At 34.1% G+C, this 22,250-nt stretch overlaps 1 protein-coding gene across 20 annotated transcripts in view; it reads right to left on the bottom strand.

Annotated features, from left to right (window-relative positions):
• LOC128183562 (uncharacterized) overlaps nt 1-22,250 on the bottom strand; it is an 82,356-nt gene that overhangs the window by 18,756 nt on the left and 41,350 nt on the right. For 15 of the 20 annotated variants that reach the window (XM_052852616.1, XM_052852619.1, XM_052852627.1 and 12 more), the window contains 35 exons: nt 21,789-21,848; nt 20,973-21,037; nt 20,491-20,694; nt 19,991-20,071; nt 19,737-19,806; nt 19,498-19,621; nt 19,161-19,259; nt 18,756-18,856; nt 18,459-18,608; nt 18,132-18,206; nt 17,707-17,877; nt 17,241-17,399; nt 16,866-16,973; nt 16,291-16,457; nt 15,818-16,004; nt 15,454-15,561; nt 15,116-15,255; nt 14,857-14,985; nt 14,373-14,579; nt 13,965-14,105; nt 13,342-13,738; nt 12,946-13,171; nt 11,711-11,755; nt 9,783-9,920; nt 9,588-9,668; nt 9,019-9,251; nt 8,548-8,577; nt 4,187-4,377; nt 3,937-4,065; nt 3,369-3,477; nt 2,887-3,072; nt 2,390-2,545; nt 1,905-2,114; nt 1,533-1,678; nt 1,060-1,245 (listed from right to left, as the gene is read on the bottom strand). In XM_052852616.1, coding sequence (XP_052708576.1) covers nt 1,060-1,245; nt 1,533-1,678; nt 1,905-2,114; nt 2,390-2,545; nt 2,887-3,072; nt 3,369-3,477; nt 3,937-4,065; nt 4,187-4,377; nt 8,548-8,577; nt 9,019-9,251; nt 9,588-9,668; nt 9,783-9,920; nt 11,711-11,755; nt 12,946-13,171; nt 13,342-13,738; nt 13,965-14,105; nt 14,373-14,579; nt 14,857-14,985; nt 15,116-15,255; nt 15,454-15,561; nt 15,818-16,004; nt 16,291-16,457; nt 16,866-16,973; nt 17,241-17,399; nt 17,707-17,877; nt 18,132-18,206; nt 18,459-18,608; nt 18,756-18,856; nt 19,161-19,259; nt 19,498-19,621; nt 19,737-19,806; nt 19,991-20,071; nt 20,491-20,694; nt 20,973-21,037; nt 21,789-21,848 — 5,009 coding nt within the window. Of the gene's footprint in view, nt 1-1,059; nt 1,246-1,532; nt 1,679-1,904; nt 2,115-2,389; nt 2,546-2,886; nt 3,073-3,368; nt 3,478-3,936; nt 4,066-4,186; nt 4,378-8,547; nt 8,578-9,018; nt 9,252-9,587; nt 9,669-9,782; nt 9,921-11,710; nt 11,756-12,632; nt 12,651-12,945; nt 13,172-13,341; nt 13,739-13,964; nt 14,106-14,372; nt 14,580-14,856; nt 14,986-15,115; nt 15,256-15,453; nt 15,562-15,817; nt 16,005-16,290; nt 16,458-16,865; nt 16,974-17,240; nt 17,400-17,706; nt 17,878-18,131; nt 18,207-18,458; nt 18,609-18,755; nt 18,857-19,160; nt 19,260-19,497; nt 19,622-19,736; nt 19,807-19,990; nt 20,072-20,490; nt 20,695-20,972; nt 21,038-21,788; nt 21,849-22,250 lie in introns of all 20 variants that reach the window. The other 5 variants (XM_052852631.1, XM_052852634.1, XM_052852624.1 and 2 more) reach the window with 4 other exon arrangements.

Raw genomic sequence — 22,250 nt, 5'->3', positions numbered from 1 at the left:
ATAAAATCCGCAAAAATAATTGCTAATAATTTTTTCGACGTCCATGGGTATGTCGATTATTTCATTCTTAATATTATATGAATGTAACGAAAAAAGATTTATCATTATGTATCATAATCCGTTGAGTATGGTAGTTATTGGTGATGCATGCCCATGAAATGAATGAAAGATAAAACCATCACAAATATCAACAATTTCACAAAGGGGTATATTCTAACATATTGTGCGATAAGTATTCACAACAATGAACATTAAAATATCAAAATGTACTTATTTATGTACAGATCAATTAATCCTTGTGAAGTCAAAATGTACATGCAAATAGTTTTTCAAAGGGGGATCTTACAAGGGATCTTAATGTAAAAAGTTTTACATTCTTTTAAAAATTTAAAAGTCTTAGAGTTGATTTGTACATCAAATCTACATGTTACTTTTGCAGATGACACGTAAACATTAATTTTTGGCAGAAATGAATTACATGTTATTTTGAACATGCCAAATTGCATGCATTGTTAATTATGAACAATGAATACACATCTTGATAATTATTAATGAGTAGCACTCACTCAAAGCCAAGAACCAGCCACCTAGTATTATATAGTAGAGGGAGGGGTTGACTATGTAATGAATAGGGAACTATTGGCATGCACATATGTGACAAGGAAAAAACCCAGAATCATTCACCCACAAATATATTTTAAAGATTAAGCAAAAGCTAGGATTGATTTAATTTTCTCATTTTATTGATTTGGTTTTTAAGAAGGGCAAAATCAATTTTTCAAAGTTTTTTGTAAAATCTTAGCCTAATGATTATTATTACTGTGGATAAGATTTCTTAATTTCCTAAAATTAAACCACAAAACAAAATCAATGAATTCAACCTTTGTAAAAAAAATAAAAATAAAAGTTTTCAGAATCTGTAACATTCTGTAAATTAAATATTTTAATTTCTGTACCTATTAACTCCAATCACTGGTGGTCAATTTTCAAACAAATTGTGTAACATAGAAAAATTTACCGTAATTATTTAATTAATTCACGCTCATCCGATTGACCTACCTCTCAGAGTGGGCAATGGCGGAGTCGTAGAGCTGCTGGAACTGATGGTAGGAGACCTGGTAAAGAGGGTTCACCTCGCGTAAGTACTGCATCACATGGAAACACACTGCTCCCCTTCGTGCAAACTCGCGCGACAACTCTCGGTTCCTGGTGTTTGTGGCCTCGTTAGACTCAACTCGCTCTTGGCTGAAAAATGTTAAAACTCTCCTAGATGAATTTGCCTTTTAAAAACCCTTCTAACTTATATTTCAATGGAAGCAGTCTCAAAGAAATTAACCCAAACAACCTTACAAAGACAAAATTTCTCGAATTTTAATCAATATTGTATGAAACAAATTTATAATTTAATTTCAAAGTAGAAAATTCATCGGGAAAATATGATTTTATTTTCTTTTCCAATCAAAGAATTTTTTTCATTCATTTTGAAGTTTCACTTTTCAGACACATTTTTGAGAAGATAAGCTCCGTTTTACCTATCCAGTGTTTCGTCGTACTGTTTTTTGAGCTCGGCCAGTTTTTTGGTGGCGGGGAGTTCGTTCATCAGTCGGATGTCGCTGGACAGACTCTCCAACATGGACTTCTCTAGCTTCTCCATCAGCTCCAAGTTCTCTTTCCTCTCCTGTAAAATAAACAAATGGAATATATGAATTTCACTTTAAAAATAATTTCAATCACAACCATAAAATCTCAAAGGATATTTCTCTCTCCCTCCCTGTCTCTACAATATAAATCTAGTATGTTACTTATCAAAAGTTTTAAAAGTTTCTAAATCTGATAAACAATTGATTTTCCAAATAGATTTTCCCTCCAGTTCTTTTTTTTTAATGAAATCCCATCCAGTTTACCTGGAGCAGGGACACCCTTTCTTCCTCCAGTTTGGATTTTTCCTGGAAGATGAATCTGTCCAGCAGAGTTTCCTCGATGTCCGCACGGGAGCGCTGGAAGTAGATGACGGAGGTGTACGCCGCTAGATGTCGTGGTACAATGTGTGGCTCCACCGTGGTGTGCAGGAACAGGCGGAAACGTGGATCACACTCCACCTCATGATCTTCCACCTAAAACAGAATAAATAATGGATAAAATTCAATCATTCTCGTTATTATTCTACTTTGGCCTAAAATTACTCCACATTTTTTTCTAAAATTGTTTTTTTTTTCCAGAGTCCATTATTTTTTTTTTAATTAAAAACTTTGACTAAGAGGTAGGATTTTTTCATGTTAGATAAGGATAATGACAAAAAACCCCAAAATAATCAAAACGCATTTTATAGTTTAACATGGATGAGCAGATTTCCCATGTTGTGAATATAATACTTGTCTGATCGACTTACAGTGATCTTGAACTTGAGTTTGCCGTTGATGAACTGTTTACAGCTTTGAATGGCGTCACGGAACCGCTTGTCCTTGGCCAGCTGTTTGGTGTCGCAGTCGGTCACCAGTAGGGGGCAGCCCTCTGCTAGACAGTTCTCAAACTGAGACCGAATCTCCTACAAACACAGAGTAACAACAGATAATGACCCCTCAAACTGAGATGGAATCTACTACATGTACAAGCACAATGCTCTTATATGTTACATGTACATTAGGTCTTAAGAGTTACAGATCATGAATCTAAACTTTTAAGAAATATTTTGACTTATTAATTAATAAAGCATTTTGAGTACGAGAAATATAGGCAACCCAATAAATTCTTCTCTTTTTGCCAGAGAAACACTGATCACTTTTCATACTTAGCAGTACAAACTTTTATAACTTGCTACACTTAATGTCTTACAGTGAATTCAGTTTATGGTAACTTTTCTGGATCTAGATCCCCTTGTGTACTTACAGAGTACTTGACCTCCACAAGTCCGGTGTTTCCGTAGAAGTTCCGGAGCCAGTCCAGCACGCGACTGGTGGGGTCACAGATGAGGGGCCAGGCCACCATGCTGTCTCGCTGCATCAGGAAGCAGGCGTTCTCCAGCATCAGCTTAGTGATGGATAGATGCATCGTCTCCATTCGGATCACATCCATCTGTCAAAGATTTGGTGTTAATTAAAGTCCATTCATAAATTTAAACAAGGATTTAAAACAAAAATTGTAGAAAAATTTGATGAAAGGTTGATTGTAAAACAGTGATTGGGATTCATTGAGCACCCATTTCCAAGATGCTTTTGAGAGAGAGAGAGAGAGAGAGAGAGAGAGAGAGAGAGAGAGAGAGAGAGAGAGAGAGAGAGAGAGAAGCAGATAAAGGACTTATAGTTAAATTACACAACTAGTCAAAAAATCCAATTTTATTTAAAAAATTGACAGTTGCTACAGTAACTTACAGGTTTGTACAGAAAGGTGATCAGCTCCATGTTCCTGAACAGTTTGTTCCTGGGCATGGGCAGGCCATGGAACTCACACACCTGCATGAAGAACTCGCCCATTCTCTTCCTGTTAAATGTAAAAATTTAGCATGATTTCTAGCGTTGACAATTTTTAAAATTTCAGTGGTGGCGGCAGACTTTTAAAAAGAATTGAATTTTACCTGCTGTATAACTTTTCTGAAAATTTCATTATTTGATAATCTTTTTCTCAAATTCATTAGAAATTCAGAAAGTTTCTTTAGGAAGTAGTATTAAAAATAGAAGTAAACTGAGGAGGCATTTAGAACAAGACAAGTACTTAAAATTCCTTATCTTATGCGAGTACTTAATTCCGCAATTCAACAGTTTTGCATCAAATCGTGAGAATATACAACTGTGAAGGCCAAGTTTTTTTTTTATCATAGTTCTGTTTAGTTGATATGTGTCCAAAAAGCACGGTAAATAAAATCTGCAAGATGTATTTCTTGCGATTTAACGTGGATATTAATCCTCGCTTATAATTAGGAATTTACAGTATGTAGCGTACCTGACGTCGATACTGGCGGGTCCGCAGTACGCCAGGAAGGCTGAGGCGGTCACACAGTTGGCCACCAACATTTCGTTACAGTCATTCTCCTTCACATGCTTCCTCCACGACGCCTCCTGTGGCTTTAGACTGGATAAAAGAAAGAGGCTCTTTCAGAAATGAACAAATTATTAAAACAGTGTAAAATATACTACATCACAAAAAAAAATAAATAATTAAAAATATCGACATTGATCTTAAAAATTGTTACCTGTCGACCATTTCTGTGGCGGCTTTGAGTCGTTCGTTCATGGACTGTAGCTCCATCTCCAGGGAGTGTTTCTCCACCACCGATTGGTCGAACTGTTTCTGGAGGCTGTTTACCGTGTCCTGTAGGCCAGGCAGGTCTGACTCTACATAGTCAGGCTCTGGCTCAGGGGTGGGGGAACGCTCCTCCCTCACCTAAAAGTAGGTCAGTGAAGTAGGTCAAGCATGGAATAATAATAAAAATTGTAATTAAAAATGTTTTAATTACATTTTTGATCCACACCATGTTCATAAAGTGAAAATGAACAAAATATAAAATGAGCAACTTTTCATGAAATGAATTTGACAAAAAAGGTTCTCCGTCATCTGTTTTGTCAGTAACTGTTATTTTGTCATATTTAGATGCTTTTATTGAGGAGATATAATACATCTTTGACATACAAAGTCTACTTCTTAAAAAGTTTTACGCTAATATTGTTACACTGGTATACATTCATGCAATACCATATAGACACTTAATTTCTAGACTCTAAAAGACAGCAGAGAAACAGAGGTTGGAGTTGGTAATATTTCATCTACCAGTAAAAGGAGATTTTCAAACTTTTATTACAGTAATACAATTTAATTTCTCATCAAACAGAGTTCATCTTTTTTCTATCATATCTACAATAGACCAATCATAGGGACATCTACACATGTATTAGTGCTTTGTGCTAATTTGAGAAAAGACCAATCTCAGTTCATTTGTAAACTGTACTCTGACATTTTAAAATTTCAGCAACTACTGCACAATCCTCTTTTAAGTAAGAATTCTGAACACTAATTTCACAACTTTATCAATGCAGAAAACCCCAATTTAACATGTAGCTTTTTGCATTCAGCAAAACATATATCACTACATGTTAAGGTGTCATGCAATGGGTAACATGTTTCTGATTCCAGCAGGCTGTTCAACATAGCTAAGCCTCTTTTAGTTTCATGCAAACAGTTTTACTAATACATCTACTCTACTAATGAAGACAACTTTGTTATATCTGATTCAAGACTTAAGTTCAGAATAAGTCTATAATTTCTAAAGTTGGAAGAGGGGATTTTAAGTATCAGAATTAATCCCAAATACTCTCTTCGAAGGAATTTTTACTGCATGCACACTATGTTTCATCAAAGGAACACTGCTCAGACAGACCATATTGGTCCCAATGATGAGTTGACGATCGATAGTGCAGTTTATAATTCTACAGTTATACATCTAAATTCTAAGATCCCCAGATCAAACTAGTTTGGACCAGACTGTTTCAGTGCATGCGTACTGACACTTACGCTGACCTGTATTTCAACTGCAGCAGGCTTATAAATCAAGCAACAAAGTTTTAATTAGAATTAAAATTTTAAGCAAAAATTGCAATGAATGAAAATAAACAAATAATTTACCTTCATTTTGTCATTATTTACAATTTTACTATGATAATTAAATAATTATCTCAATTTTAATGCGAACCTTGTAATCATGTTATCTCAATATCAATAATTTCTGTAGATGATGTAGTGTAAAGCTGATTATATTACCAGTTAACAAATATACGTCTAATTTATATGATTATATCTAATAACTATCAACACTTATTTGCCTTTAATTCTACAGACAATTACAGAACCTTATGTACACCACAATAAGGTAAGTGGCCTAATAATTTAACTCTATGTAACTGTCTAAACAATGGAAGAAAAATCTAAGCAAAAATCATTATATTGATTTGCTATTTTTTTTTTTTTTGGCTATTTGAAACCTGTTTCAAGGATTTTTGTTAGTTGATCAACGAAAATCAAAGGAAAGCACATGGAACAAAATGAAACATTCACACAATCTAAAACATTGATTTTTTTGACAATCTCCGATAAAATGTCTCAAACAATTATCAACGATGACACTTAATTTACACAACAAGAACAATTTCACATGTAGTGATGTACTAAACACACATTAGTCTATAACTGAACTAATTTAAACGCAAGATGCACCAGTCCTCAATCAATATTTACGAATAATAGAAACGAACAGTCAAATCTCTACATACATTGTACAGTACCTAAGTTAGCTAACACTCAAGAAGTTTCAAATACTAACAATGCAAAATTTAAATTGTACTTTAACACTTTTCTTAAATTAATTTAAATATATCCATTTATTTGTTTAAATTTTGGAAAAAAATGAAAATAATCACATCACATCTAAATTCTAGATTCAAAAGCAGACAGATGTGTTTGTGGTTGAGTTGAGAGGTCCGCAGAATTTTTTTTAGAATTAAAGTCAAATTTCAAAGTTGAAAAATATAAAGCAGAGAGGAAATAAAGGTTTTTAAAGAATTGAGATGAACCAATTTGCAAAAATAAATCTTACATAACTTAGGTTTCATAATTGTCAACCACTGATATTGATTTCTTGAAAATGTGACCTGATTTACAGTTTGAAGTCAAGGTCATATTACCCTAAATCATGTGACTTTTAATGACCTCCTCAAGGATAAATGGAAATATTGACCATGGATTTAATTAGTTTTACTCATACATAGAAAATTTTCTATCTGAATTTATTACATGAAAAAGAGAGACTGTACCTGCATTTAACCAATAACCTTGACCTATATCTTATTTGATAAGGAAGTCTTTATTTCTAAGTCAGATAACTCAAAACAATTTTCCTGAGCTACTAAATATTTCATATGTTTATTTTTGGTATAAATTTGCAAAGACATATATTTTACCTTTAATTATATGACCTTGACATTGTAAGTATTTTATCTGAACACATACTACATGAACAAGAAATCTTTCACAAAATTTGGTGGTTCAACTCATTTAGCAATCAGACAGAGTAACAAATTTGCAGACAGAATTTACGGAATTGGGAAAAATCAAGCAATTAAAAATTTCAAAATAATGAAGAGAAAACATAATTTTTTTTAACAGAATTGTGAATTAAAATGTGATGTACCTACAAGAAAACACAAGAAATGAAAAAAAACCTTTCATTTTACTTATATCTAAGAAAATAAAATAAAACCAGCATTGCTTACTTAGTGACATGTATAAAGGTCAAAGGTTACAACAAAGCTACAACAGGTTTAGTTTCGTATTAGCAGGTGAACATGCCCACAAACCTTTGACTGCGGTTTAGGTGACGGTGTCAATTTCGACCTCCGAAGTCGCTGTTACACAGGAAAAATTACAGAGTACACAGGTCAGTATTAGTTCTGGTTGATTAGGCATACCCTTCTCTTTTTTTTTTATCACCAAGTGGGTAAATAATGTATTATTATATTATAAAGTGTGAAATGTGATTATTACTAGGGGGTATATGACAACATCATACCATCACCTGTGTTGTGATTTTAGTGTAAATAAATAATAATATACTCTTATTAATCCTAATTTTTGATTGAACTTAATGTTGGATTGAATATCGTTCATTAAATATATAATACTAGATATAGGCCTAGCTGAGGTTTTTTAATGATAGGTGATTCAATTTTTTGGGTTTGATTGGGTCACATATATTTGATGAAGTCACCTATCATCTACAAAATCTAAAAAAAATCATAGAGCAGGGGTTTTCAATTTTTACTAATACAAAATCTATTAAATGAATCTTTACCATGATCATATTTTCCTTCTGGTTATTCTAATTTGATATTTCATCTTTTAAAATCTAATCACAAGGGAATTTACCGAATATTCGTTTTTTTTCATGTACGTGTCACAAAATTTGCAAAAAAGGGAAAATGAGGAACATTTTAAATTTGCATGTCATATTTTGTGATTTATAAAGTTACATATAGACATTTTGGGGGATATATTTTCTGCATATTCAATAAATTGCGATTTAAAGTCTTTTAAAGATTTTAAAGATTGAAAATGCGAAAATTAGATCTAAAATTAGGGGATACACTGTATGTGATCAATGTAAAGAACTGGAAGAAGAAATTTTGAACAATCATTTGAAAATTTCACACTGAAATTCCATGAAGTTCCAAGATTTTCAAATCCATCTTATCAATCTATGAGTAATTTAATCAAATTATTTTCCTATTCACATATTATTAAGTTTAAAAGTCTTTCTAGTTTGTTTGGAAACTCATATGACAGATGTGTTTTGAGTACCGATATGTATCAGTGTTTTAAATGGTATACATATTAGGTTCAAATATTAATACTGATTTAATTTGTTAAGTGAATGTTAAACCCCTTCACCTCGATTACTGATTTTCTTATTAAAAATTTCATTAATAGAATTATGAATTCAAAATCAAAGAAACTAAAAACCAAACAGCCAAATTCTGGTCAAAGTTAACGCAAAATTTCAATTACCCTTTTTCTGCGTGGGAAAGGGGATGCTCTCTATGCAACATTTACCAAATATCAAATTAATAAAATTTGCTATTAATTGTATCATTTGTTATTATACATGTAATAATAATACATGAAAATTTTGATAATTCTGAAATAAACTACAAGGTTTTGATTTTGTTTAATCCTTCATTTGACTAAATAAGTGATGGAGTAAACAATGTTAATTGCCCTAGCTGACTATATATAAATCATTTCTTCGAAAAGTGGTTATGACTTTTAAAAAATTTTAAGGTAAAAATTAAGATAAAGAATTTAATTTTTTTCATTTGACAGCAATATTCTGATAAATAATTTCATCCTAAAATGTTGCCCCCTTAATATAATGTTGACATTCCAAAAAGAAGGCGCATAAACATAAATATTTCAAAACATGTACTGATGACTAAGAATTGAATATTTCTACCAGACTAACAGCCAATAAAGCCCTACCTCTTCTTGACTCTCCTTCTGCAAGCGCTCGTTTTCTTCGATCTCCCGCTCCAGTTCGTGCAGTTTTTCGAGGGACCCCTTCAATGGTCCACAGAGTCGGGTGTACTCCACAATGGCGATGGTATACTGTACGAGGGTGGCGCAGTCCTCGCTGCTGTACTTGGCGCTCGCAATGGTGATACCCTTAGTGCCATCCGGAGAGGGGGTCCGCTTCTTGGCAGCAAATGTTGTTTCTAATGGAAGAGAAAAAATGAGAGAGAATTAAGCCAGTTTTCAAATAATAAAATCAGGACCAATCAAACCATGATAAGCTTGAGATCAATCCTTCAATTACATTACGGTTGATGATCGTTTTTATTAAACTTTTGAAATTAAAATGAAATCCCTTTTCATGCAATTATTTCTTATAACTCGATGAAAATTATTCCGTAATTGAATTTGAACAACTGATAATCAACAAGGGTTTAAAGCTCATAATTAAAAAGAACTGTCTAATGGATGTTCATGACGATTGTGTTCTTTTTTAACACTTTTATGCATCTTATACTGCAACAAAATAATCTACTTACCCTGAGCATGGTCCAACAGAGTTCCTTCCCCTGTGACCCCAAGTTGACCTTCCCTAGAGACAGCCAGATAGCTCTCGACAGCTAAATAAAAAAATATTTAAACATAAATTATCATATTAAATGTCTTGTAATTTGCTTTAAAAACCTTTTGGAAATTCAAACTTTTGTGAATTTTCATTTGTAAGATTTAATTACCCCTTAGAACATCATCTGATAGGCCATCTTCCCATGATACATTGTGCAGCATGTCAACAAATTTGGGCGTGTCACTCATGGTCTGCTGCATGGCTTTCCATTGGGCGCGATCGAACTTGTCACTACCATCTTTTTTACCTGGAAGAATTTAAATCAAATTTATTTTTTGAAAACTATGAAAATCAGAAGATGAATCCAGGTGACTCAATGCTTGCTGAGAGAATGTTATTTCTGGGTGTATTTTTTATTGTCACCTTATATGTATGTATATAGGCCATAATTCATGATATTAAATAAAGTGAAATGCATTGATTGTCATAATCAATATTAGATAATATTGTACAACAAAATTGCTGTATTTTACCAGTACATGTATATGCATGTATGTATACACTAACAATCAATGGTTTGGCATGTGGATATATAAATGTATAATATCACTGCACACAGTATACCAGTTACCCAGATAAACTAATGGTGCACACAGTATAATTATCAGTTTGCCAGTCACCAGCAAAATCAATTTAACTACTCATCATTCCCAAAATCTTGTCACCAGTAGAGTCCTAGGACTAACACATTAGTACTTTATGTGCAGAGTCACACTCCTACATTTACACATTGTCTAAAAACCCCAGTCAGCCTAACATATGTTTACTGATCACCAGGCAGACTCATTGAATTTTTCTCGTTCTCATGAATAATTCATGCTCCATTCTTATTGGTTTCTTCAGTTTTGTGAAGGAAATCTCACCCATCCTGATAAATAATGCTTCCTCATGTATCTATCAACAATTATGGCATGTTTTCTTAACTTTAAATACTAAAGTTTCGCATTCTCATTGGTGAATTGAGACTAATGAATATTCATGAAAACATGAAAATTTTAATGAGTTTACCCAAGATCAGTAAGCATATAAATTATATGCAAGATTGACTAAACATTGTTTTTAGACTGACATTTTCAGGAACGTTTCTTCCATCCTTCATGCATTTTAGTTAGCTTTAGTTATTTGTTTTTAAAACAGGGATTGGGAAAATATCTTTTACAACTACATGTATTTAATTAAGCTATTTTAATAATCTACCAATATTTTCACTTGAATACAGATTATATCTACTGGTATCCTAATTTCAGACCCACTGGAAACTATATATATATTCCACAAAGTTTTGATGGTTTTGATATCATATCAAATTGAATGGAGAAAAATAACAAGAAGGACTGGTGCATCTAAACAAACACTTTGTTGCTAAAGATAGAGCTGATCACAGAAAATCCGTGCAACAATGGAGTTGTTGGTGCTGAATTGAAGTATTGACTTGCATTCAAGAACTTTTAAATAATTGTCATTTAATTCATAAAATAATTATAATTGGATTTAAAGTTTAACATCTCTCATCTATTGTTTTTCTACACTCCATTTTAAAAAAAATCTTTTCTATGATTGAAAACTTGTATAATCATTACGATTATATTGAAAGTTTAACATCTCTCAACTATGGTTTTCTACACTTCATTTAAAAAAAAAATCTTTCCTATATGAATCAAAATTCTTTCATGATATTGTACAGTCCCATCAAACATTAAACTGTTTATATAAATTAATACAAGTTGAGAGAAGTTAAACCCCAGCCATAATCTAAAATGACTTTTAATAATTCATATAATTATAACTTGAAATAATATATAAATAAATTTGACAAACAATATATAACAATACACACATATTATCAGGTACATGTATATAGTTATAGCATACATGTATAAAATGTATTTTTTAAAATAGCGCAGCATAATGTATTCATTAATCAACAGTCAACAAAAGTAAATAGCTCAATAGAACGTCAAATCACAAGTAATAACAAAAACACAAAGGTATAAATAGTTCTCTACGTCAATCTCAGCTAGCGATTACCCATAATACCTTGCGGGGCGGTTCCTGCAGAACTACGAGCCGATTTCTTTCGGTCTGCGGAGAAAGTAAGAACTGTTTGACCCCCAGCACACATGTCAACCAATACCAAGTGACAGTTCAAAAAAGTTCAGTTCAAAAAATTGAAATTAAAAATTCAACCAGAAACCAAGGATATAACGTGCATATTGCAAGTATGTTTTATAAATTTATTCAATAAATTTCAGTTTTCATTCCAATCCTTTTTTTAAGTTCTTTTTTTTTTTTTTTTCAAAACAATGTACTGAGTGTCTCCTTAAATTTTGTTTGGTATATTAAAATTGACCTATTTTATTCAAACCTGGATTAATTTGAGGTCCATTAAGTGGCATCTATATATTAATGAATTATAGAACAAATATTCATACAGCCTTTAGTAACTAATATTTTCTCCCCTAAAATCATTATTTTGCAATTAATTATTTAAATCTATGATATGCTAGTATCTGCATGACTGGACAAATTCTGTTATCATAATTATTTGATAATTATACTGATAGTTAGGAAAATTCATATTTATTTAATTTTCAATTACAACTTAAATCAAAATGAAAAACACAAATTCTGCTCGTTTCTTAAAGTTTGTAAAATCTAGCAAGCTAAAAATCAAAACATTGAAACATTTGCCTTAATATTTATAAATATTCTAGCGTGATGATAATATGATATGCTACTAATGTGTTCATGGACAATAAAATCACATTTTTGGGGTGCTGACAAAATAGTACTGTAGATAAATAAACTTGTGAGGGTGTGAAAAATATATGTATAATGGTAAAAAAAAATCTTCCCTGTCTAGAACTTGATAGAGATGAACCATAGCAAAATGGGTGTAGATACAAAGCTATACAGAGAGTGAAATGTTTATATATCCTTAACTCAATCTTTTTCATACCGTATCCAATCTGGTTTTCTAAATTAACACAAAAATCAGGTCACAAGTGAATAAAGTAAGGCAAATTTGCTTGAAATATTTTTTGGAGATGTAAAACTGACTATCATTGACAATACTACATATGCATTAATTAGCAGATTTATAAACAAAGACAAAATTCCTAGGTGTTAAAACATTTTCACAACTGATAGACATAAAATATACTTAATCACTAACATTTCAATAATGGTTTATGATGAATGAATTTTCGTTATATCATGATGTATTAATGAATGAAATTTAATATTAGGAAAAAAACGTTTAAGTGACCCACCTTTCTTGACACCGATCCTGGTGCTGCTGGAGCTTGATGACATGCGGCTGGACATTTCCTCTTTGCCGGTCAGCTCCCGAGTCTCGTACAGTCGCTGGGACGGCAGACGCTTGCCGATCAGTATCATCACCATCTCCATCACCTGGCCGACCAATGTTGGAGGATTGCCAAATCCTCGCAGCCTCTCTATGCAGGCCCTGTCAACCTTGCCTTTCCAGATGATGACCTTTTGTCAGAACAAACAACTTTTCAAAACTTATTTAACATCACGGAGTTACAGATATCAATAATTATGTAAAAACCTATATTCTTATAATAAATTTTATTGGTAAGATATTAAACTTTTGACCCAAGACTTTCAATGACCTTCACCCCCTGACCCCTGCGGTAACCAACCTGTTGCCTTGCATACTCCAGGTTCTGCCTGCACTCCTCTACAGTTTTCTGGGCCTGCACATATTCGTCCTTGGCCACGGCCTGTCGATTCTTCAACTTAGCCTCTCTCATCTTGTCAAACTCCTTGTCGTAATCGTCATACTCTTCTTGCAGAAGTAACTCCTCCTCTTCCTCGTCTTCGCTCTCTGTCATGTATAGTTTCATGTGTGCCTCTAGGTCTGTGCCCTGTGTGACACGAGACTTTAGTTTCTCCAGCGCCGTTGCTTTGGTTGTCAGCTGCTTCATCAGGTTGCTGGTGGTCTTCTTGGCATCTTCAAACTTGGAGGTGATGGTTTTAATGGCCTTTTTCATGATTTTGGCATCATGGCGGGTCTGGTCAAGAGTGTGGAGAACTCTCCTGTAAAAAGATGTTTAACATTTTAGAATTCTCCTGTAAGATTGGGAAAGAAATGTTACCTTATCAATTTTACTCTTCATTTTTTATTTTTTCTGTAAAATTGAATTATTTTGATTGATTTATAAAACTTCTGAATTTCAACTTATAACAGAAAAAGATTTGAACTCTTTAATAGAATGATAATGGGATTGGGTGTCAAAAATACAATTCAAGGGGAAGTACTGACTTGAGTTGGTCGACTGTTTCGGTCCTCTCCTGGGACTTGAGGTTGTAGAGGTACTTGAAGGTCTCCATGAAGCGCCTGAAGGTGGTGGGACCTACGTAGGTCTCATTCTTAGCCTTCATGTTGTCTGATCTGTGCTGTAACCTAAAACACAACAATGACCAAGATATCAGTCAACCATGAACCTGTATCATAGATTACTTCAGTAGTGATTAGACACTTAAAGAACATGAATACAGTAAAATACTTTTTAATAATAGGACAATAATATTTTAGAAGTTTCTCATGACTTTATTAGCAGATTTATTCTTGCATGATACATATTATTGAATGGACTAACCTTAATCAAGTGTAAAATTTTTCATTTAACCAATGAAACATCTTGTTACAAACAAGTTGTGATGGACTTACTTGATCCTTTCCTGCAGCAGGACCTTGGAGTAGGGCAGGTTAGGTACCTTGGCCGGCAGGAACTTGACGATCTGCTGGTCCTTCTTCTTCTCGACCTTGACCTGATTAATGTTGATCTCCTCGCTGAGGTCGCCAGCCCAGGGGAGCTGGGCGCAGTCCCTCAGGACGAAGCTGTGGATGTTGGCCAGGCAAGAGGTCACCTTCTCACTGTGTATCATAAAAGAATGTTCATAGATTTTCATTATTTCTGTCATTTGCCATTCGAAGGTTATGCAAGTACTGTACATTTTTGCATATAAAAATATATTTGATATTTTTTGACAAAAAGAAAAGACAAATTGAATGAAGTTTGCATTTAGTGACATGAATATCAATTACAAAAAATATCTTATTATTTCCCTCATGCATAATGTACAAAAATAATGAATATTCAAGAGTTATGAATACTGATGGTTTTGATTAATATGAAAATGCAAATGTATACCTGAGATTCTCAAACTCCTCTGTGAGTTGATAGCGGGTGATGAAGTATGACGCCTCTCCCAGCAAAGCTTCTTGTGGCCAGTCACACATCCAATTGATGGCACAGCCACTCAGCATACCAGGGTACTGACTGCAAAATGGAACAGCCAACTTGTCAATCAAAACAATTGTTAAATAAAAAGCTATGCTCTCTCTCTCTCCCTCTCTCTCTCTCTCTCTCTGCGCTCAGCTTCAAAAACTTAATAATGTCTATGTTTTACCTGGCAGAGAGTTTCAGAAGACTGTTCATTGGCTGCAGACACATCACAATATGCAAATTACTCTTCACTCTGGCGACGAAGAATTTCATTGGATCCACAGACAGACTGGGGAACTCTCTCTTCATGGCTGGACCAATGGCCTGAAAGATTGTGAGAAATGTATAATTTTCAAAAAGGCACTCACATACCTGCAGGCACTGATTATAAAGGTACTGGTAAAAAAGCTTTAATAATACAAATGAGTAAGTATGTTTGTTTTCTGGCTCTGTCAGTTTTATTCTCTTCCCTCCTCTCTCTATCCCTCTGCTGTTTCTTAGTCTGTCCAGTATTTTATTTACCTGTAGCAGCCCCTCCATTTCATCGTTAGTAAACAGGTGTGGATATTCCCCACTGATCAGCAAACTGTTAATGGCGTCTAGATAAACTGGGTCCTCCAAGTCACGCGCCTGTCAAATAAATAACCAACACTTAATTTACAATTAATACATAGACATCCTTATAGAAGAGTATAAAACCTGGTTGCATTAATTATTTTGTTTCGTCATCTTCGATTAACATCGTAATATACAACTTTCATGTGTCATCTTTAATTGAATTCAATTAATTTCAATTTTAATTATAACTTTATTCAAATCGGACGAAATTTGAACTTTTAGGACTACAACTCTCTTGAATAGAATGTTACGTCTACAAAACACTTACAGTGAAGAGTAGGGCCAGGATTTTCCCCTCTGATCCACACAGTCTGACAGCAGACCTCAGTCCATCAAAGAAGTTGCTCCGCTTGGAGGTGTCCATCTTGTGGATAGGGACATCAGCCACGTGGAGAGCCAGCTTACACAATGTGGAGAGGTGGGACCCTACAGCTCCTATCAACAGCATGTTACCACTGCAAGGAAGGAAGGGTTATATTGTTATTTATTTTAAGTTTAATAATTCATTTGTTTTTCAACTTTGCTGAGTAAATCACTTATCAAGTCAAAAATTTTTCATCTGTTAACAGTTAACTTTTTCTTTAACTATAAGTCATTAACAACAAAGTTAAGTAAACATTTTTGAAAACCTCTTGCATCACTTAGCTTTTAATCTTTAAAAGGAAATTCCCTATATATTCAGTTTAAGAGATGACAGTTCAAGCAAAAGACATTTTTACACCATTAATTACTTGTACATACCCGTGATGGAAGCTGAGAACTCTGTGCATCCTGATGACGTGTGAGATGATGAAGTCGGACAGCATGACGTCCAGGCGGACGTTCCCAAACTCCTCGTTGTAGCGGGTCAGGTGGGTGTTCAAACAACTGTGAACGTCCCTCAGGTTCTCAATCGGCTGCAGGGTCACCTACACAAGTCAGGAGAAAAATGGTGAACAGTTCATATCGATTGTTTCAATACAATTCATACATCCACTAGCTTTGATATTATAATGACATTATCACATATCAAACTGCACAGACTGTAAAAATTATTTGGTCCTGAATATTATTTTTTTAGAATTGTAATTCCCTTTTTTTTTTTTTCAAAATAAGGATTTTTAAAAATTAAAGAAATCTGATCTTTGAATAGCAATATACCCTAGTACATTGAATTTAGACCTACAATTATACAGTTTCAACAAACTAAATGTTTGATCAACTTTTGATACCGATCATACAAAACAAGCTAAACCTGAGCTCTCCGGTGCATTTTTTGGGGAACAATAGACCTAGAACTGAGGTCTTCTGTGTGGTTTTTTAGGTGTAGCCTTTACCTTGATGTGTTTGGTGCCCACAGACGTGACTGGTCGCTGGTACAGCCTGGCATCCATTGGGAAAGTCACAAAGTACTCCAGGAAAGACTCCTTCAGGTTGGGCCAGGTCTGAAAACCAAAAAATATTGGAATAAACACTCAGATAATCTTTTACAGACCAGTTGTATTTTTTTTATGGGTTTCATAAATATGTTATTAACAAGCATTTTTCATCTCCCTCTTTTTGATTAGCAAGAAGATATTTTCTCATTTTTGTTCATAACTGTCATCAAATTATGCCCCAGATTTTGTAGCATGAATAGGAAAATCTTTCTGTGTAAGAAAATTGAATAGACAATTTTGTAATTTTTCCCTCATATACTAGTAAAGATTCACCTGTTCAATAATCTCTTGAATTGTTGTGTCAAACCAAATCAGGTCAGAAGTTCGACTCAGACGATCTCGGATGATTCGGTGCATCTCGTGTCGCCATAGAGATATAACAGGTATCAGTGTCTCATCAGCCCGACTCTCTTCTGGTAATTTCTTCACACACTAAAATTTAAAAAAAAACATATGATGAAAAAAAAGAAAACAATTATAATCATTTGGGTGCAATTTTCTTTCAATTAATTAGAGGTCTCTAATATTATCAAATATTGAACAAACTTCCGTAATTCCAAACTTCAGTTGATATTTTTTACACACAGGTAAACAATCTGACAATGAAATAATTCATTCATAAAAACCATTAAAAGTTAATGCATTTCATTTTTACTTTTTCTTTTCTATACAAAATTAACTTTTCACTTGTCAACATTTACATCTTGATATATTCCAAGTGTGGTTATTTAATATTTACTTGGAAGCAGGTGGTGATGTCTTTGAGTGTGAAGAGATAGTGTCGTCTGCCGTGCATGGGTGAAGGTCGCAGGACGTTCTGAAGGGCCTTCAGCAGTTCACAGGAAGCCTTGACCAACCCATTGTGAAGGTCAATGTCAAGGCCAGGCCGGTCGCCATCCGTCATGTTCACCTGGGGGGTAAAAAATCAAAATGTTTCTAAAAAGGGAAATACATATTACTTTCACTAATCAAAAAGATTTCAAATTAGGCAGAACATCTTTCATCAATCAAACCATCAAATCAAAATGTATGATCTATGAGTTGAAAACATTTCAGTTTCGAAGTTTGCTTTTTAAGACAATGAAATTTCTATTAAATGTCAATTTTAATTATGCAGTTTCCAAAATACCTTAGGTGGCTACATTAAATCAATAAATCACTTACATCCAAGATGCCATGTACAATGCTCTTCATTGCATCATCCTGTGGGGTTGGCAGATTGAAGACTGCAAAATGTCTCTGTAACAACAAAGCAGAATTGTCAACAACTTCAACTTGTAGTTACTAAAAGAATTCATATCTCTTCGTTTAACTAGAAGTGATTTTTTTATTTAATCATACGCAGTGTCCATGAGAGAAAGATAGGCCATATTTAATACATGTATAACCTATCTCTTAAGATCAATTTAAAGCAAAAAATAAAAACAAATTTGAAAAAGTAATTTCCAAATCTTTGATATTGGGACAATCTTGATGTTTTATTGAACTGACCAGCAGCCTGTCGGAGAGCTGTCGGCTGCTGACGCTGGCCTGCTCTGACATAGACATGGCCGAGATGATGCTCAGTCCCTCCACAGTCTTCATCTCAAATGGCTTCTGTAGCTTACACAGAATCTTGTCGTCCAGCAGTTGTCGTAGCAACTAAAAAACAAACAAACAACAATAAAATTATAGGACAGTGTCACAGATTTTTTGGAAAACGCTACAGTTATTTTTGAATGAATAATATAGAAGTTTTGGGAAAAAATATATTTTAAAGTCAATAGGTAAAAAGATGACAAAACTAACCTCGTTACATCTCTGTACATCGTAGTCGTCAGGAACTGGCAGGTTGACGTCGTCAATGAACACCTTCAGTTTCTTCTTGTCTTTGGCTCCGTACACAAAGCCTGGAGAAGCAAATAACACACTCAATAAGACAACAAAGGTTAGACCTCAAGAAGAGGAGGAAAATAAACAAGATCCAGGCACATATTAACCTTCTCTTTGAAGGAGATTACGGGCTTGACAAAGAGGGGAGGGACCAAATGGTTTGTTTGTATATTTTCATTTTGTAAATACATTATAAGAAAAGAATGGTACATTCAAAATAAGTAGTAGGACCAGACCTCCTGCCTCCAAGTCCTTTTGCTGTAATGTGCCTGAGATCAAAGTTCATATTTTACATTGCTGCATATTCCAAGTAACTCTTACCTTGTCTGTGGTAGATGTTGGACTCTAGGAATGACTGTAGCTGTTTGGCCGTGGAGGCTCCGGAGAATACCAGTCTCTTCCACACTGCAGCCTGAGGGTCTGAAAAAAAAATCAAAACTGTAAGCAACCTGTGCTCTAGTAGAATTCTGCCATTCTCATAATAGCTCCTGACCTGGTAAGCCAAGCATGTCAAATTTTGATGCTGATTTTTTTTTTATGAAGGTCAACATTCCTGTCATAATTAAATATACATGTTTCTTTCAAAATTGGGCTTCTACCACCAAAATACTACTGAGGCAATTAAACATGTTCATTCATCAAACCCTATCAGACATACCCAGTCTTTCCATGTAGTCAATGAACTCTTCAATAAGCTTGGTTTTTCCAGATCCATTGGCTCCGACAAGCAGCACATTAAGGCCAGAGAAGGAGGCAAACTCCATCAGATTCCTCGTTCTGATCTGTGAAAGAAAAACGTTTGAATTTAAAACACTGCAAGAGAAATGATTAAAACTTTTAAATTCCATCAATTGTTCTGATGTTGTGATTGAGAAAGGAAATCATCACGTGACTTACTGTGTCTACAGAGGGGACAAACACCTCCCCCAGCATGTCCTGGTTGTCTGCATACACAGCCTCTGGCAATCTGAGTGAACGAACAAATATATTAGTTAAGTTATCAAATATCATTTCAACTCCATCAGCCTATCTTTAATCTTGAAAAGGTACTTTTTAATAAGTAACTGGGATTTCAGGTAATGGCCGGAAATCAGACTTTTGAAAAAAAAAACCTCAGACTGAAGATTTCCAATCAAGGGGGAGTAACTCACTTTGAGGTCCATGGATCCCATTCTCCTGACTCGTCTACATAGTAATCAAACACACAGATGTCTCGGTCATCATCTGGCAGGCTATGAATTCAAAACAATCACAAAGGTTACAGAATAATCCCATGTTCATGTTTTAGCTTAATCTAAAAATCCTTTAGTTCAGCTATTAACTCAGATATTCTGATTTATTGATTGATTGACTACATTTTGTTGCATGTCCTTTTCACATACCTTTATCACATACTGTATACATATTACCCGGTATATTTAGCATGTACGATATTTGGCAGAAAATGATTTTTCAATAAGCTAGCATTCAGCCAAAAATGCTTAAAAGAGTTCACAACCAAATGTAATATGTTTACAGTACTGAAATATTTTGAAATAAATTATAATTTTTTCTTACTGGAATTACTCAATAAAAGACGCACTTGATAAATAACTCTGCAAAGAATTTATCACGAGACTATATAAAAACACAATTAAGTTCAAGATCTTACGCATTAGACAGGTTCTTCAGGATGTCACTAAACGACTTCCTGTCCGCGCTGTCCAGAAGTCCGCCAAATGTCCAGATGAGGCAGAATAAGTAAAGCCTCTCGATGTGCAGCTCTCCGCCAATCTCGTTGTTGTTGGCCAGCATCGAGCTTAGGAGGCCCAGGCAGGTCTTGAACATGCCCACCAAAGACAGGGACAGGCGGGGCCTGAAAGGGGGTAGAAATAGCAATTAACTACATGTATATATACTCTCTATGGAGAAGTTTGGATCAAAGAGAGGTGCAGATAAAGCAGTTTTTTATTGTATTGCTAATCATTTAGGGGTCTCAAAAGAATCAGAAATAACAATACATGTATCTCTCTAAAAGCAGTAAAATCAACAAAAAGGCATCACCATCGAGATTTATTCTTTTATCATTACTTAAAATCACTCTTTATTGAAAACCAGAGTCCAAAACTGGACAATTCACTATTGGTCCCTTACCTGGCCTCATTGAGGACAAACTGGGAGATGGGGTCCAAGGTTTTGGCAAAAGCTCTCTGTAGAACCTATGGTGAAAATAAAACAGATGCCTTAGATTAGACAGCCACATTTTTGACATACTGAGTTCTCAGTAGGTTAATTATCAAATTCAATTGGGTGAACTTTAAAACTTCTTAATAGAAAACTTAAATTAAATGAAAACAAATAAGAACCATTAGATAGTGCTTTTAAAATTCATTTTATCAGTGCTGGACACTCTAACTATATACCACTAAGGTGTAATATACACATATCTTGCAACACAAGTGCTCACAAATTTTTCATGATATCAAAAGTGAATCAACCTCATGCGCGGATCCAGAAAATTTTTCCAGGGGGGGGTCAGAAGGATAATTGTGTTTGCCAGGGGGGGTCCGAGGCATATTTTCGCAATAATTTTCCTATGTAAATTTAATAAATTTTCATTTTCCAGGGGGGGTCGGGACCCCCCCGACCCCCCCTCTAGATCCGCGCATGAACCTTCCTACCCTAAAATCAGCAAAATAAACCCAAAAAACTTAATATGCAGATTTGCCTTTTATAAGCCCTATTGCCCATTTTCCCTTTTTGTGCCTCTTTTAATTTAATATAATCTTCTGCCATACTTCACAAAATAAAATTAACCCTATAGCCACTAGCTACTAACAGAAGGATCAGCCAAAGAAATATAATCATATGTCTAAACACAGTTTCATTCAAATCATTAAGAAAACAAGTTTCCACCTCACTGCAACCCCAACACAATTGTTGCCGATTTTTTATATATTTTATTTTTACCCCTTCCACAGTTTTGATTGGTTCTGGCTCATAAGTATCTGTCTCGGGCTTTCTCTGATACTGTCCAAGGCGAATGATAATTAAGATTTAAAAAGAAGAAAAAAATGAAAAATTGAAAATTGTTTCTATGTGTAATGCTGAAATCACAACAGGACAGGGAATAGAGATTGAGTGTTTTCTAGCAACTGAACACAAGGAGGATTCAATTATAAATCATTACACAAAAAACATTGGAAATTACAAGATATCGTTTTCATGAGACAACTAACATTTGGAAGGGGAAATCTACAAGATTGAGAAAGGGGACTTCTAAATACAATCTATACTATTTTACAATGAGATAATCATAGTATAACTAACTTGGAGTCTTAGAATTAAAAATCAATTCTGCATCTGGTTAAATAAACTTTAATTTAATTTCTAAATGAAGATTGATTTAACTTTAAGCTGCAAAAACTATGA

Source organism: Crassostrea angulata, chromosome 5 (assembly GCF_025612915.1).
Source record: "Crassostrea angulata isolate pt1a10 chromosome 5, ASM2561291v2, whole genome shotgun sequence".
In the NCBI taxonomy this organism is placed as follows: Eukaryota; Metazoa; Mollusca; class Bivalvia; order Ostreida; family Ostreidae; genus Magallana; species Magallana angulata.
The sequence above is the reverse complement of the archived record's forward strand: the minus strand, read 5'-3'. Positions and strand labels throughout refer to the sequence as shown.